General features: G+C 46.6%; 1 protein-coding gene across 1 annotated transcript in view; it reads right to left on the bottom strand.

Annotated features, from left to right (window-relative positions):
- The window catches only part of LOC138284976 (baculoviral IAP repeat-containing protein 1-like), a 796353-nt gene that overhangs the window by 461446 nt on the left and 316427 nt on the right, over positions 1–18480 (bottom strand). The window contains exon 8 of the mRNA XM_069224352.1: positions 2725–2806. Coding sequence (XP_069080453.1) covers positions 2725–2806 — 82 coding nt within the window. The remainder of the gene's footprint in view (positions 1–2724; positions 2807–18480) is intronic.

The following is an 18480-nucleotide window of genomic DNA, read 5'->3' as shown; positions in this document are numbered from 1 at the left end:
TGTAGCTATTTTTTAGGTGGGGGTACTGGAGGGGCAGAATCAACAATTTTGGTCAGTATCTCCACACAGAATGTCAGCAATCATGAATGTTATCCTTGGAATGGGCAATATACACAAACAGCCACAGATATTGGGTATTTTCTGTGTGGTTTTCCCTCGAATACAGGGAGCACACTGAGCAGGCAGAAAGTGTCAGCAGAAGGGCCGAAGGAATGGTGGTATGGAGTAGGCAGGGAGAGGTCAGGGCAGGCGTGAGCCTGTCGGACATAGCATTCTATACTCCACCATGGAGCTGCAGAGGTGAGGCTGTGGCAGGCTGTTCCCCTGTCTGCAGCCCCAGCATTGTGTAACAGGGTCAGGTGTTTCTGGGTGTAGGAAATTGGGGTAATGGTTGACTGGGATGTAAGCTCTGGTCAAGCAGCAACCACAATCCCTGTCAGGGTAAGGCACAAGCAAACCCCAAATTAACCAGTGCTCAACCCCCTAGTGGCTTGGCACAGAGCAATCACGCTTAACTTAGAAGAATGTGTGAAATATTTGTGCAACACTTCAAACAGTAAAACACCGAAACACCCCAAAGAATGAATCCCACACCAGGTTAAAACAATAGGGCTACATTCAATAAATAAAATAGGACTAAAATGACAAACATCCTATTAGTAGAACCAGAAATATTTAATTTTAAAGTTTTTACGGCAAATAGTGCCAAAAGGCATAAAGCGCCAACTGTGGACATCTGGTTGCACTGGACAGAGTCAAAGTCACAATTTCAGACTGACCGCGATGGAGTGTGGGCCAGCTACAGGGGCCCTATTTAGGCCAGCTGAACAAAGTACCTTCAATCCTAGTTTGCAGAGAGTTGTGTGGATCCACGTCAAATATGTGTTTCACAGGCCAAGCAGTGCATCAATTCCAAGATGCAGCAGGGGTGCGCTGTGAAGGCCAGAGTCATCATAGAGGGTCCCGTTGACAGGCTTGCGCTGCTAAGTCCAGCACCTTGGATGCATTCCGCAGTCGGGGCCAGTCGCGTAGCTTGGTCAGTAAGAATGAGGTGGGGGGGGGGTTCAGAATTTCTGCCAATCAAGCTAGCATGTTTAAATACATTATATGACAATCAGGGCACATATGTGGGGCATAAGGGGCAGTGGAAAGGGAGAGGAATGTGGTTTGGTATGAGTAGTAAGTGAGAATACCTAATATTCAGCGGTTATGCAGCCCTTTGTGTAGAGCCAGGATGCAGCTTATTGAGGTGTAAGTGGGGCTGCCCAGCTTCTTCCTCCCAACCTACCAGTGATGGCTCATCTCTGCACACCTAAGTTCCGTATTGTGTGTGGCTGTCTGGGAGGGATATACAAAGCTCAACTATCAGCTACACATAGTCATGTGAACAGAGATAGGCTGCAAGTGCCAAGTGGCTAAGGCAAGCAAATGCCAGCTATCTAAAAGTGGTATTTTCAGAATTGCAACTTAAGTTATGAATTTAACATAACTGAGAATTTTAAATTGTGATTCCAGAGACACCAGCTTTTCATTACCAGCACATGTAAAACTGAAAAGTATATGTCCCACTGTTTAAATACAATGCACCCTGCCCTCTGGTCTGTCCAGGGCCTACAATAGTGGAGACCTATATGTATTAAAAAAGAGGATTTGGGGCTGGCAAAAGGTTTATTTTGGCAGGTAGAAATGGCAGTTTAAACTGCACACACAGGCTCTGCAATGGCAGGACTGAGATATGTTTAAAGGACTACTTACGTGGGTAGCACAATCAGTTCTGCAGGCCCACTCGTAGCATTACATTTACACGCCCTGGGTACATGTAGTACCACATTTCTGTCGACTTATATGTAAATTAAATATGACAATTGGGGATAACCTAATATTACTGTGTTTGTAGGAGACATGGCATGCATTTTAGCACTGGTTAGCAGTGGTAAAGTGCACAGAGTCCTAAGTCCGTCAAAAACGAGATCAGCACAAAAATGGAGGAGAAAAGCTAAAAGTTCTGAGGAAGACCACCCTAAGGCTGATAGGTCTAACAAACGGGACCAGCGTTTGAAGGCCCAATAACTCTTGCCGTGGAGACACTTGGAATTGCATGTGGTGTAGTTCCCCCCAGAGTTGACCCTCCAGGCCAAAATCCATCACTCGTAATTTGGGCATTGTGGGAATAATGTTATTATCAGGACTAACCATTATGTTACAAAAAAAATAAGTTTTTGTTATTTAAACATTTCTCATTCTTTGATCTGGCAGGACACATACGTAGAGTGCAGCTACTTGGCCTTGCGAGGAGCAGCATTATTTTTTTGTCATAGCTGAGCGTTAGCTGCCTGATGTGCCATCTGCTCTAAAGAAGTAAGTATTCACTTTAAAAATATAGATCTTGTGTCTTCAAAATCAGTCCTGCTGATCTCTGAGAGTATAAGCAGTAGCCACTCCCCTAATGTCTTCCTGGCATTCTAGCAGCCCTGACAACACAGGTTGATGGTGACAGTTTAAAATATGTTAAAAAATATAGGTCTACTGGACTGAGTATCACCACAGCCTTACCACTCAAACTCCAAGCCACAAGTATTAAATTTATCCACGGGATCTACAGCAAGGATGATGGGTGTCTGCCATTTGGGGTTTGGAGCAGTGTGTGACTGGATGCCTGTGGCAAGAATTCCTCATGCACTTGCATCTACTATATTTCTGTCATCAACATACAAAAATTCTTACCTGTGATAAATCCTCTATGTTATTGGATTCTGCATGAGTCTTGTTTTCTTTCACAGGTGCCTGGCTGTGCAGATATTTGCACCTACAAAATGAATCAATGAATAGGTCATGTAGCCACACAAGCATGGACTTTGAGAATTGCACTTGGCATTAACTTAGTGTCTGTTTAGTAGGTACTAAAATGTGTGAGTAAACAAAATTGAGTAAGTTAAACTAGAGATAGGGAGAATCTTTATGAAATTGTACTGTGCGACTTAAAAGTCAGAAGGGTGAGCTGGAGCAGATACTTAAATGACTAAACCTCTTGCTTTGTGCAGTTCACCCACAAATAATATAATATATAATTAGGTCTGGTCACTTGTACAGCATGTCAGTGCAAAAACAAGTCTTCTGGAGTTTTTAAATGACAAGTGATTGCTCCAATTCCTATATCCTGACTTGTTAGACTCAAAACAAAAAGTGTTCTTACTTCACCTAGACAGGACTTCTCTAACATGGAATATTCTGATATGAATTACCTGGGACTAGGTAGTCTCTGTAATACAAATGTGATGCTCTTTGGATTGTGAACATTCACTCCTGCTGTGCCAGGCAAAATTCTGCCGCTCTTTTGTGATCGGTTCTGTGCATAGCCCACTGTGTGCCTGTTCCATGTCATTTGTTGTGCTCTCCCTCAGCCTCCTGCTCCAGTATGCACCTCTCCTGAATCGCACTCATGCTGTGATACACGTTAGATTGTGATGATGACACTGTGGGTGGCACACTGATGTGGGACCTACCTGCCAGTGTGCTTTGCCCCTTTTTGTTCGCCTAACTCATCCACAGCTAATGGCTTTATGTGGAAGCTGTAGATTGTGCAACTGAACAACTTCCTCAATGCAATGAAAATCATGGACAATAACATCAAATACTCAAAGCTTTTATGGCACTTTGGTGAGATATACATAAAATCTATTATTCATAATAGCAGTCACAGTGGGTACATTTGAGCGACATAATTCTTACTATGATAGGACCATCAAAATCAAGAAACTCCATATACACATTCAGCAGATTTTTTGTGAACAGTGGTGAGCACACACGCAGTAGGCAATACCAATCAAGAAAGGAACAATTCATGACAATCATTCAGGCTGAGCCATCTTATTCTGGTGGAAATGGGCATGCATCTGAAGAACGATTTAGAATTATGTCAGTTCCTGGATCAGTCAGGTGTCTGCATAGCAAACATCGAAAATACATTTGACACCATTACACTGAAGGGAAGATAGCAGATCAGTTGAAGAGAGTAAAGAAGAATGACATGAAATGACGATACAGGAGGAAACACAAACCTACCAGGTACAAGATCATCTCTGTAAACTGTGGCAGTGATGCTCTATATGGAAAATGCTACATTGCCTACGGACGCTGGTGCTCATTATATACAAAATGTACTTGTTTCAAATGTCTGCCTACCCATGCTTAAAATGACAGAGGCCATAGCTTGCTGAAAAACTGTCAGAAAGAACGAAGGGCAGATTATCCAAGAAAATTCTCAAAGGAAGAATCTTTGGAAGGAAAGAAGGTGCACAACACCTGGTTGATGTGGAGTGATCACCCCCAAATAAAAATATGCTCCCAAAATGGTGAGTGAAGATTCAATGTTTGGGCTTGTTCTCATTGAGCTGATAAGTATTTACAGTGATTGTGATGGTGGCTGAACAATTCAGGGCCCTGTGGCCAAGAACCGACTGGTAAACACCAAGACAGATATTCATGACCCTGGTGGGCGTCAACCTCTTCTGCAGAATGGAGTATTCATGTGTAAAGTAGAGCATGGTTAGACAGGAATTTCAGCGGAAATAACTGTCACACAGGACCACTCATCCTGCTGCTCTTCCACACGAGGGAGGAGCTAAAACAGACACAAGTTAGTCTCATTATCATTGTGTGGTTGAAGATATATTGGAAGACCTCTTACCTCTATTTCTATATGAAGTGCAAGAAGGTGTTGCCAGACACCAATATGCTATGCTGCTAGTAATTCCACACCACTGCTGCATCCCATTTCAGGTGAGGGTGTAGAATTACAATAAAAAGAAGAGATGTATCTGTTTTGCTGACATTAATAGTTTGCTGTAATAAAAAACATTACTCAAACAACTTTAGGCAAACTAGGCCTCAGAAGCTATTAGAGAGCAAACATTATTAATAAAATATGAGTAACCAAAATGTAACATATAGTGTGGTGTACTAAAAGGTTTGATTAGAGTAACTTGCACTAGAAATGTAAAACGTGCATGTTTGAAATGTGGTTGACATGGTATCTACCACATCAAGTTCTATGTGAAATAATAAATCACTGTGAAAATGTATTTTGCTACATCATAACCATTTGTACTGACAAAATATGGTTAATATTAATGAGCAAAACTAGTGATGTGCAATTATTAATAGAATTGTTTTATTCTGCATTTTTCAAAAGGCCTACATTTAAATATTTTACCACAAGCACAGTGTTGAAATATTATACTGACTTTACTGAAATTCTTTTGCAAACATTGTTTATAAGCCATCTCATAGAAAGTTCACAGTAGAAATGTATTGCTCTTTCTCACTCTGCTCAATCTGTACTTCCTTGTGATAATAACTGGAAGCTTTAACAAAAGGCGTTTGTTTCTGGTAGGAAGTAATGTTAGCTAAATGTCATGTTCTGTTCTGTCTTCTATAATAATATTATTCCTAGGAAATTGCAGACCGGAGAGGAGCATCAACATGAGCCTATCTTGGAGAAGGAATCAAGGCAAGATAGAAACTAAGGAAAAATTAAATTCAATTGATTGCTCACTATCCCGCCTCATGGTCTTGTCCAATAGAAGCTTAGCTAGTATCTTTTGGCCTTTAATTAGGCAACGTTTTAGATGGTGAAAGCTCAGAATTTTCCAGCTATGTTCAGATGCAGTTATAGTGTTATAGATTACTTACAATTCTGACAGTTCAGATACATTAGGCCCAACATTACTGAACGGTTTCCCCTTTCCATGTTCCTGATACTGACTGCTGAAGACCTGGGGTTCCTGTACTCTGCTGATGAAGAATCTGCTAGCTGCTGTCTCATATAGGAGAGGTATAACCAATGTGCATTTTGGTTTGCCTTTGCAGGGTTTTCTCCTATAGAAATCAACCCACATATTTTTACCATAGTAAGATGTTTTCAAAATTAATTTTTGTCTTATTTTTAGTTTTTGCATGTAGCAAAGCCCAGCCCCACACATGCTTTTCGAATCAGAGTTTGATAGCTAGGATGTATGATCCAGTGTTTGATTTTAATGTTTAATAATTGATTGTGATTTATTCAACTGCACAACTAATGAAATCTGCTGCTATTTCTCAAATAATTCTGTTGTTATTCTGTATAATGCTTTTGGAGTGTTTAATGGTGATTGCTTTTATTAGAAGATTTGGACAGCCTGTGTTTTTTCTGTATTGCTATCATTTGATTTTGCGCATCATTTACGTGTCTTTAGCATTGTTAATATAAGGGCAATAAATATTTAAACTTTACCAAGTTGGTGTGGTGATTCATGACCACATAGGTCATGGTGAATGTAAATTACTGCCTCCTTATTGAATATTTTTGTTGTTTATGGCTATTAGTTCTCATTGTTTGATTTGATGATCTTATTACTCCTGTCTGAATCAAAAGATTTGAGTCGCCCTCTGAGGGAAGTAGATGTCACTGCCCTGTTACGTGCCACCTAAGTCTAATTTAGGAGGTCACATGCCCACAGAATTTGATATCAGAGGATCGTTTTGTCTCATTAGGAGAGAGATCATTCATAAATTAGAGAGATTTCTTTTTGCCAATGCTCATTTAGATGAGATTTGGTATGTTCACAGTGTTTCCAGTGTTGTTTGAGTTCTAAGTAGGGTTTGTGCTTAGAATGCTTTGGCAAATCGCAGGTGAATTGTGATGTATGAGAGAAGTAGGGAGTATGCATACTCCAACTTAGTTGAGTAGGGAGTTTGCATTCTCCAAAGGGTGAGAAGTTGTCGTACTTCAAGTGAATGTGGCGTTTTGTGCTAAATAATTGCCCACATGGTTGTTGTTGTAACGGACCCTGCAAGGTCTAAGACTCGGAATATTTTACAAGTGTATTAGACACTTGGTTGTTGTTGTTTACTTGTATGCAGTGTTGGTGTAGTTGTAGTTCTAGTGTGCATGTTAAGTGAGTGCTAGTTTGACAGGTACTAAATGATTCCTGAATGCACAAAGAGGATCTGGTATTAGTTCAGGGTGAAATTTGCAGGTTGAATTTTACTTTTGCATGAGAGAAAGTCATAGCTGGAATAGTAGCTGTTTGAGCGAAAGGCCACAGTCGAAATTTTCATAAAGCTGCCAAAGTGATTGAGCCCTACCTAATCAGACAAGTTGGTTTTGTTACTTTTTGAGTGAATCAGGTTTGAAGGATGAGCCGCAAGGCTCTGTCAGCCTCTGTGTGGAGTGAGAGTGACGTCACTGGGTCTGCACTGTGATTGGTCGGTTGGTGAAAGGAGCAGTGCACGGATTGGTGGACAACCATGAACAGCTATTGGTTGAGAGTAGCAAGCAAAAAGGATTTGGGGATTTAAATACTTCCTGTTTTGGATTTAGTTTGTAGTTTAAGCCATATTGAATGTAGAAATGACATTTTTCAAAGCATTAAAAAGTGTGCTAAGAGGAGATGCTTTAGTTCCAGTTAGAATATGAGAAATTGCCCTGCCAGAAGGTAATTGAAGAGAAAGGTCCATCAGCATGTATTTGGTTAAAACAGTGGTGCAAGATAACAGAGAAGGAAGGGTGCTTAGCTTTTCCTACTCATGGAAGTTTTAATATGAGAATTATAGAAAATCTGAGAAGGATTACTTTATGAATTAAAGCCTCCTCTGAGACCAGCACAATTTGAAGCTTAACTATTTGGAAGTTAGTAGCCAGACAACAAGAGAAATTCAAATTTTAGAGACAAATGCGAAAAGCTGAGGAAACATTGTTAGAAGCTAAATGGGACAATGAGCAAAGGTTTTGGAAAAAGGGACAGTGTTCAAAGACAAAGAAAAATAATTCTTAGAAAACTGAGTTGAAGTCAGATGAAGCTAGAAAATCTCTGATTTATGATAGTGATTCTGCTGATGATGAATGTATAACACATTTATTGAGGAATCGTACTCCTCAATATGCAGTAGAAGAAGCAAATCAAGGTGCTGGTGCTAGTTCAAGTGTACCTCCCGTTGTGGTACCACAGAGTCAAGTTCCGGTCGCAACTAATGTTCCCACTATTACAGTAACTCAGACTCCTGTGATTCAGACTGTAGCTCAGCCTGTAATATATTCTACAGTTCCTGTTGTTAGTTCTTCACCGAGTATTACAGTCCTAGTGACAATGCAGATTATTCAGAAACCAATGACGGTCCAGGTGGAGTCTACATCTAATTCAGTAACTCCTTTGCAAGTTGTTAGTGAAGCTCAGACAATGCCAATGTGTACTCTAGTAACAATATCTCAATTGCATTACTCAGTATTTGCAAGTCAGAGTTCTGGAATCATTTACTTGAGTAATCAGAATATTTCACCAGGTCCAGTAGAATTAACAGTGCCTGCCATAATTGGTCCAGTTGTTCCATTGTATACTCAGGGAAATAATGAAAGCAATATGCAGCTTTCTAACTGAGTTAATGCTACATTGTTTTCACCTTTTAATTTAAATGCAGAAATGGAGAAACTCAGTGCTACTGCTGGAGTTATGTATCCAATAAATCAGACTTTTGACAAAACAGGTCCGCTTATTGATGTGTCTTGTCCTGTGATTTCACAAACTATGATGTCTCCAAATTCAGTTCTAGTGTCACCTTAAAGAGTGATGGGTCCACCATGTAATAGTCCACAATGTGTGCCTAAAGTGAATAATAATGTTTCCTTGCAAGGTTTGACGGCTCAGCAATTAACAGAATGGTTGGAGAAAGTGAGTGTAGCATCAGCAATGGAAACAGTTGATGAAGGGGGAAGAACACTGAATCTGGCAAGATTAAAATTAGAAATAAATTAAATGATTGAATAAACATTTGAATTGAATAGAATGGACTCATATAATGAAGACGAGTTATGTTTCATGTGTAAAGGCAACACAAACAGAGCAGGATTGGCACATCAGAAATTATCAGAACTTGCAGAAAAATATGTGGATATTGAGAAATCTAAACCATTAAAGTGGAGTTACATATTAGAATGTGATTAAAAAATATTGCTAACATGAGATTACCTGGAATTAAAATTCATATGAGAGAATTAATCCAAACTATTCAAACATGGGGAGCATTAGATAAATGGGAAGGCAGATGGGTAAAGAACAGAGAACAAAGGAAAAGAGAGTCTGCAACTTGGAACTCTAATGATATAATACCAATGAGAGAGATTCCTGGAGGGAATTATGTTCATGACCATTGGAGCAGGAGTGACATTTTATCATTCACAAATGATTACCCGAGATTGAGAGAGAAGCCAGTGGAATAGTATATGCAGACAGACAGGTTTGTGAAACTTGAAAAATGTTTTTGGGAGGATTTAGATACTCTATTAGAAATAGTGGTTCCAGCTGATTTATGGATTGAATGCAAGAAGAGTTTTGACTGGCTGACAAGAGAGCCTCCACGAGATCCAGTTACAGGTGCGCCATCTCCTAAAGTGATGAAAAGCACTTACAAAATGATAGAATTTTTTAAAACAAGAATTTCTCCCAAAGATATTGATTGGCAGAGAATTGATAGGACAGCTCAGGAAGCAAAGGAGTCATTACATGCATATTATGAAAGGTTGTTTCAGGCATTCAAACATTACCGTAGTACAGAGACAATTGAACCCAAAGACATGATTTATTTCGTGTTCAGGCTTGTTCAGGGGTTGAGACCTGACATTGGCAAAATGCTTAAGAGTAATTTGATTTGCTCGCAAGGGAAACCAACTGATGAAGTATTGTAGTTTGCTGAATATTTTCGTGCCGAAATTGACATAAAGCAGAAAAGATTGATAGAAAAAGAAATGGTGATGCAGATTTGAGCAGCACAATCAGGGATGCAGGGAATTCCACAACAACAGGGAAACAAGCAAGTGATTCCGGGTTAGAGACAGGGGATGTGGTGGTGGTGGAAATGGAAATTGTTTTGATTTGAATACTAATGTTAATACAGGTGATATGCAGGTAATGAGGAAAATGTTACCTTGTCATGCATGCGGGAGTCTTGGAAACTGGAAGCAGGAATGTCCTTTGATGGTGCAAGAAGGTGTTGTGCAGATGAATGAAATAATCTTTTTCCAAATTTGAGAGGACAGTGAAATCAGAATACTAATGTAAATGTTCAGAATATGAATAATCAAATGCAGATTCCGCAAATGCAAATTCCTCAACATCAGGTGTCACATTTTCCGGTACCACAACAGCAAATGCAACCATAGATGCAAATGATGCCACAGCAGCCTCAAATGCAAATACCTCAAGCTCCAATGGCACAGCAGCAGGTAGTGGCACCTCAGCAGAACATGGGCCAAAGGTTAAGTCAAAATAATGAATTGAGTGATGAAATTATGAGGGAGAGTTCGGATAAAGAAGAATGTGTGCCAGCCGCTTCATTAAGGGTGGATCAGAGTGGTCTTTATGTACATGGTACAGTTATGGGTCATGAAGTTTTGTTCCTGGTTCACACAGTAACTACTACTGTCTGAACTGCAGAAGTTCTCAATGTGCCAACATTGTGGGAGAACAATCCAGGTTCTAGGAGTAGCAAATCAACATCTGACACATCCAATTAGTGAATCGATGCCTATTAAATTGGTACTTTTGAAGGCATACACAAATTCATAGTCTGTGACTCAAGTCCAGTATGTATACTGGGAAGGGATTTGTTGTACAAATTAAAAGGCTCACTTACTTGCACAAATGATGGAATTGCCATTCAAACAAATAGTGATGATGAGGAATGATGTATACCAGTTGACCGTAATCTAATTAACGAAGAATTCCCATTGATTACTCTTTCCCCTGCATTTACAGTACAGGACCTGCCAAATGATCTACAAGAAATAGGGGGTCATTACAACATTGGCGGTAAAAGGCACTTACCGCCGTGCAGAAGACCGCCAATACACCGCCGCGGAACTCTGCCACAGCTATTATGACACACATCTCGTAATCCACCGAAATTCAGACACCCACACAAGTACGCCACACCAAAGGTCAGTGTTAAAGTGGCGATAAAAAAACCTCCACCTCCACACCAACAGAAACACGCCCATGCTATTACGACCCACGAATCCACGCGTCGGTCTTTCAACTGCGGTATTCCATTGGCGGTACACACCGCCGCGCTCAAAATACACACACATCTCCAAAACACCGCCACATTGGACAATTCCAAATACACACACCTGATACACATACAAACACCACTCCCACAAACCCAACACAATATAAAACACACACCCACAAACACCTACGACCAGAAATTATTCACGAAGGCCAGAGAGACAGCACAGAATAGACAATCCCACCACACAGAGGCACACAACACCATCACCCACACAACATTCACGCACAAAACACCACACACCACTACACATCACCACACACATCAACACTGACACCGCCCCACACATCACACACACCACCCCATGTCACGCCAAAGACATCCCCGCTTTTCCGAGGAGGAGCTCCGGGTCATGGTGGAGGAAATCCTACAGGTAGAGCCACAGCTATTTGGCTCACAGGTGCAGCACACATCCATAGCCAGGAAGATGGAGCTATGGCGCAGAATAGTGGACAGGGTCAACGCTGTGGGATAGCATCCAAGAAATCGGGAGGACATCAGGAAGAGGTGGAACGACCTACGGAGGAAGGTGCGTTCAGCGGTCTCCAGGCACAACATCGCGGTTCAGCAGACTGGCGGCGGACCCCCACCTCCTCCCCCACAACTAACAACATGGGAGGAGCAAGTCTTGACCATCATGCATCCAGAGGGCCTCGGAGGAGTCGGTGGAGGAATGGACACTGGTAAGTCAAATCTTAACTATCAGATCCCCCACCCTACCTGCATGCTATCACACCCCCCCACCCTCACACCCTCCACTATCACTCCAACTCCTCACTAATGTACTAATAACACAAACCACCCATCCCAACACCAAGCCCTGCATGACACAACTAAGCATGGACACCCATCACTAAAGCATGCTCACTGCACATACCCAGAACACCCCCCCAACCATCATCACACAAGCCCCCACACAGGAATGCTTGCACTGGGGTACACACACACCCACCCATTGCACACCATGACACATGCAATAATCATGCTCTTATGCCCCTGCAGGATCACGAAGGACCGTCACCACACCGGAGGTCCAGACAACTCCACTCCACCCACAGAAGAGGCCCACAGTGACGATAGCAGCTCTGCCCTACTGGAACCTGATGACCAGCCCGGACCATTGTGGGCCTCGGGACAGTCAGTTCCCCTTGCACAGGCACAGCCCAACACTGACCTTCCACCCTCTGGTAACACCAGCACAGCACCCACCCAGCGGCCCCAAACCTCCGTACCCAGGACAGGTCAATCAGCTGTGTGTCCACCACTACAGGGAACCCAGGATAACCCACCACCCCAACAACAACAGGGACCTGGGGGCAGTGGTAGTAGGCACACGGTCCAGGGGACGGAGGCACAGGAACACAGGGGAACTGGGAGGGCTGCTGTGCGACAGGGGGCGGACAGGCCAAGGGAACCCACTCTCCACAAGGCCCTCTCCTCCATCATGGGAGCATACCACCACTCCCAGGAGACGATGGCGACGGTCCTGGTCAAGTTTCAGGAGACCCAGCGCCTGCAGGAGGACCAGTATTTGGGGTTCAGGGAGAAGCTCAGGACCATCAGCTCCGCCTTGGGCACCATCGTAGGGGTGCTGAAGGACATTCAGCAGACCTTGAGGGACACCGTGGCACTCCAAGGGGCCCCTGACACTAGCATGGACGATGAACTGCCCACCACCTCTGCCGGCGCTAGTGGACAGGACGCCCCTGCCACAGGACCACCACACCAGCACCCTCACCCCCTGCAGACGGAAAACAACCACACACGCGGTCCCTGAGATCCAGGAACAGGACAGAGCAAGATGGCCAGACCCCCGCCAGGAAATGAGACCACCCTGATTGTCCTCCTACTGTCCCACTTTGTTACCCTGTCCATACTTTAACTGCCCCAGCTCCACTTCCTATGCCCATATGGGCAGTGCACCTGTGAGACTAATAGACTGGACTCTGCCATGGACATTCCTCCACCATCACCGCTCACCATTTTACAACCCCCCTCCATTTTGGAGCACTTAAATAAACACCCTTGAACCACAAAACAATGTTGAGTCAGTCTATGATTTGGTAAAATTTATTATCAATGACAGTGTCAAAATGCGTATCTAGTTGTAAAGGCAACATACCTATGTCACACATCACAAGTCCTTGAAGGATGCATGCAGATGACACACGTTGGTAAGCACACCTGTGAAACCGTAATGGAAAGGTACAACTCAGTTACCAAATAATCCTATGAAATTACACACAGGATAGAGGAAGACGTATGACAGTGAATGTAATGGTAAAAATGAAAATGTTCTCACCTGTGTGTCACTGGAAATATTGCTGTATGACTGACTCCCTGTTGTTGTTGTCTTCTTCCTCAGCTTCCTCCTCATCACTGTCCACAGGCTCCACAGCTGCCACAACACCGTCATCTGGACCATCCTCCTGCAGAAAAGGCACCTGGCGACGCAATGCAAGATTGTGAAGCATTGAGCAGGCGATGATGATCTGGCACACCTTCTTCGGTGAGTAGAATAGGGAACCACCTGTCATATGGAGGCACCTGAACCTGGCCTTCAGGAGGCCGAAGGTGCGTTCGATCACCCTCCTAGTCTGCCTATGGGCCTCATTGTAGCGTTCCTCTGCCCTGGTCCTGGGATTCCTCACTGGGGTCAATAGCCAGGACAGGTTGGGGTAACCAGAGTCTCCTAATAGCCACACACGGTGCCTCTGGAGTTGACCCATCATATCAGGGATGCTGCTATTCCGCAGGATGTAGGCGTCATGCACTGAGCCAGGAAACATAGCATTTACTTTTCTGGTTCCTGTACACCTGTTCACTCCTGTGGGGGGGGACCAGAGCTACATGGGTCCCATCAATAGCACCTATGATGTTGGGGATATGTCCAAGGGCATAGAAGTCACCTTTCACTGTAGCCAAATCTACCACCTCAGGGAAAATGATGTATCTCCTTACGTGTTTCAGCAGGGCAGACAACACTCTGGACAGCACGTTGGAAAACATAGGCTGGGACATCCCTGATGCCATGGCCACTGTTGCCTGAAAAGACCCACTTGCAAGGAAATGGAGCACTGACAGCACCTGCACGTCAGGGGGGATTCCAGTGGGATGGCGGATTGGTGACATCAGGTCTGGCTCCAACTGGGTACATAGTTCCTGGATAGTGGCACGGTCAAACCTGTAGGTGACGATTAAATGTCGCTATTCCATTGTCAACAGGTCCACCAGCGGTCGGTACACCGGAGGATTCCGCCATCTTCTCAATTGTCCCAAATGACGGTGCCTAGGAAGGACAACAGCGACCACAGAGTCAACTTTTTTCCAGGTATGTACCCACAGTTACACAGAACACGACACCAAACACAAAACCCTTCCTGTATGTGTGTTGAGTGTAGGCCTAGCTATGTGTGACGCAGAAGTAAATGAAGCCATGTGGGCCCCTGAAATGGCGGCTGCCTGACCTCTAAACTGGGACAATGGGATTGTGGGGTAACTGCGCTGCCGTTGCACACCATCGCGGTAGGCGGTCGTAGACCAAGGCGCAATGCTGCATTGGTTAACACTGGACCCTATGGGTCCCAGGAGCCAATGAAGAAGTGTGCCGCCGGTGATGATACGCACCGCCACGGACGTCACCGTCATTTTCTATCTGTTCAATCACTAGATACCTGATCTGAGGACCTACACTGCAAGTGTTGCTGTGACCTCGGTCTGGAAGCGACGATGGCTGCTGCGTATGGGGAAAGGGCCCCTGCCTTCACTGCTCAGGAGTTGGAGAAACTAGTAGATGGGGTCCTCCCCCAGTACACGCTACTCTACGGTCCTCCAGACCAACAGGTTAGTACACAGGTAGCACGTTGTATGGGCTAGGCCTGGGTGGAGAGGGCTGGTTGTAAGAGGGAAGGGGGCAGAGTTCAGGGAACATTAATGCATGTGAATGAATGTGCCACATGGCTAGGGTAGGGAGGGGGGACACTCACATCAACGGTGCAGTTGGTAATGACTTCTCTTCTTCCCTTGTGCATGTCATGTAGGTCAGCGCCCACCAGAAGAAGGACATTTGGCGTGCCATCGCCAAGGACGTCCGGACCCTGGGGGTCCACCAGTGATGGGGCACCCACTGCCGCAAAAGATGGGAGGACATTCGCCGCTGGAGCAAGAAGACGGCGGTGCCCGTCGCACCATGACCCCCCTGATGTTCCGGATCCTGGTGGTGACCTACCCGGAGTTGGATGGGCGCTTGAGGGCATCACAGCAGACACAAGGGGGTGAGTACAACCTAATTCTGGGTACTTGGCGCGCAGTTGAGGGGCTGGCTGAGGAAGGAGGGCTGTGGGTGTACCTAGGTCAGGCAGAAATACGTAGGCTAGGCCCCTCTGTAATGCAGGCCATGTGGCACTCCACCCCACCCCAGTAGAGTGCCAAGTACAGGTATACATGCCCCTGTGGCATCCATGTGTGCAGATGTCCACCATAGCCATGTAGGCCAGATCCCAGAAATTGCATCTGTAGAGGCCATGAGCACGGCGTAGTGCAGGGGGCTGCTGTGTCTGTATTGTCCGCCAACGGTAGCGGCATGCCATGCACTCAACCTGTCTTTCTTCTGTCTTCCCCCCCATTTTTGTGTTCTACCTGTTCTTTTGTGCATCAGCATCATCAGGCGGAGGTACAGTGGCACCGGAAAACGAGGAAGCTGCATCCCACATGGCCATGGAGGGCCACACCATGGACTCAGAATGCACCAGTGGGACGGAGAGCGAGGGGAGCTTCACGTCGGCCACCGGATCACCAACCAGCGACATGGACTCGTCCGCCGATGGGAGCTCCCTTGTGGTGGCGGCACCATCTGTGCCCCCCACTTCTACAGGTACAGCCGCCACCTCCCCTACCAGCACCGCCCTCCCAGAAGCCCCTCAGCGTTCGCCCCGTGCCCGCTCACCCAGGAGGGTGGGCATCACCTTCGCCCCAGGCACCTCAGGCCCTGCCCCAGTCACCCCTGCTGGGCAGTCTACCATTGTGAATGCCATCCAGGGTGTAGAAAGGGAGTTGCAACACGGTAATGCATTCCTGGAGGGCATTCATTCTGGTCAGGCTGCCCTTCAACGAACCCTGCAATCTCTGGCCTCAGCACTGATGGCAGCCATTGTCCCTGTGTCTAGCCTCCCCCCTCCAACCTCACCACCCAGACCCAATCCCCTGTACCCCAGCCCATCCCAAGCACACCATCAGACCAGCACGCACACACCTCAACACACAAAAGTAGCTCAGGCAAACATAGACACCACACATCCCACAGGCACTCACACAAGCATCACACACATACAGACACAGCAACATCCACTGCCTCCACTGTGTCCCCCTCCTCATCGTCTGCCTCCTCCCTCCCAGTGTCATCTACACTCTCACCTGCATGCACTACATCTACAGGCACCAGGACTCGCACCAGAACACCCAGCACCACACCCCGCTCACCTGCAATCACCACCTCCACTCCCATTTACATGTCCCCTGTGTCCTCTCCCAGTGTGTCTGTGACACCCCCTCCCACAGTACACAAACGCGGGCACCCACACACCCAACATCCATCCACCTCACGACAGCCTCCGGTACCTGCACCTGCACCCAAAACACCTAAAGTGACACCTCCTACAACCACCTCCTCCTCCTCCACTCCCAGACCCCCTCCAGCTACCCATCCCAGTGTTTGTCAGAAACTGTCCCTCTGCAAAGTCGACCTTTTTGCCCCCACCCCCACCCCTCCAATTCATCAGTCCCGTCGTAGCGCCTCAGCCAAAAAGCCTCCAGTACCAGTGGTGCGTGTTCAAAGTGTGTGGAGTGCACCGGCCACCAGGGCAGGCAGTGTGACACGGAGCCAAGGCACTGCCAGTCCACCCCCTGTAAAGGCTCTGAAGTTGGAAAGTGGCCGACGGGACCGTGTGAAGACTCCTGGAGGCAAAACAACTCACAGGGGTCCCAGGGGGATTGCAGAGTCAGCTGTGACTCCTCCAAAGGTGGGGAAGGGCCAGAAGAAGTCTGCACAGCCTGGTGGGAGCATCATGGCGGAGAAGGGCGGCATCCTTCCCGGCGGCCGGGACGCCACCGCCAGCACCGTCGTCACTGGTCAGGAGACCACCGCCAGAGTCAGTGCCCAGGAGGGCCCAAGTATCGTCACTGGTCAGGAGACCACAGCCAGAGTCATTGCCCAGGAGGGCCCAAGTATCGTCACTGGTCAGGAGACCACCGCCGGAGTCATTGCCCAGGAGGGCCCAAGTATTGTCACTGGTCAGGAGACCACCGACACCGCCGGAGTCATTGCCCAGGAGGGCCCAAGTATCGTCACTGGTCAGGAGACCACCGCCACCGCCGGAGTCATTGCCCAGGAGGGCCCAAGTATCATCACTGGTCAGGAGACCACCGACACTGCCGGAGTCATTGCCCAGGAGGGACCAAGTATCGTCACTGGTCAGGAGACCATCGCCACCGCTGGAGTCATTGCCCAGGAGGGCCCAAGTATCGTCACTGGTAAGGAGACCACCGCCAGAGTCATTGCCCAGGAGGGCCCCGGCAGCCACAGCCCCGCTGGGCAATGAGGGACCGTCATGCCATACACCAATGCCCAGTCCAGAGAACGTCATGCCACACACCAATGCCCAGTCCAGAGACCGCCATGGCAAAGCACCGCTGAACAGTCCAGAACCGCCATAACAAAGCACAGCTGAACAGTCTAGAGACCGCCATGGCAAAGCACCGCTGAACAGTCCAGAGCCGCCATGGGAAAGCACCGCTGAACAGTCCAGGGACCGCCATGGCAAAGCACCGCTGAACAGTCCAGAACCGCCATGGCAAAGCACCGCTGAACAGTCCAGAGACCGCCATGCCAAAGCACTGCTGAACAGTCCAGAACCGCCATGGCAAAGCACCGCTGAACAGTCCAGAGCCGCCATGGCAAAGCACCGCTGAACAGTCCAGAGACCGCCATGGCTAAGCACCGCTGAACAATCCAGAACCGCCATGGCAAAGCACCGCTGAACAGTCCAGAGACCGCCATGCCAAAGCACCGCTGAACAGTCCAGAACCGCCATGGCAAAGCACCGCTGAACAGTCCAGAGACCGCCATGGCAAAGCACCGCTGAACAGTCCAGAACCGCCATGGCAAAGCACCGCTGAACAGGGCATGCACCGCTGAACAGGGCAAGCACCGCTGAAGAAGGAAAAGGCCGCCACATCAAGCATCGTTATCCCATGTGCAGCTGGGACAGTGATGGGACAGGAACTGTCACGGGGAGACTAATCCAGTCTGGGCACCAGTCCCCCTCCGGAACCAGTGGTGAGATCCATCGACTCTGTCTGTCCTTCACAGGATGAAGCACTCTG

The sequence above is a fragment of the Pleurodeles waltl genome, chromosome 1_1 (genome assembly GCF_031143425.1).
Source record: "Pleurodeles waltl isolate 20211129_DDA chromosome 1_1, aPleWal1.hap1.20221129, whole genome shotgun sequence".
NCBI lineage: Eukaryota > Metazoa > Chordata > Amphibia > Caudata > Salamandridae > Pleurodeles > Pleurodeles waltl.
This window is presented reverse-complemented; position numbering and strand designations above follow the sequence as displayed.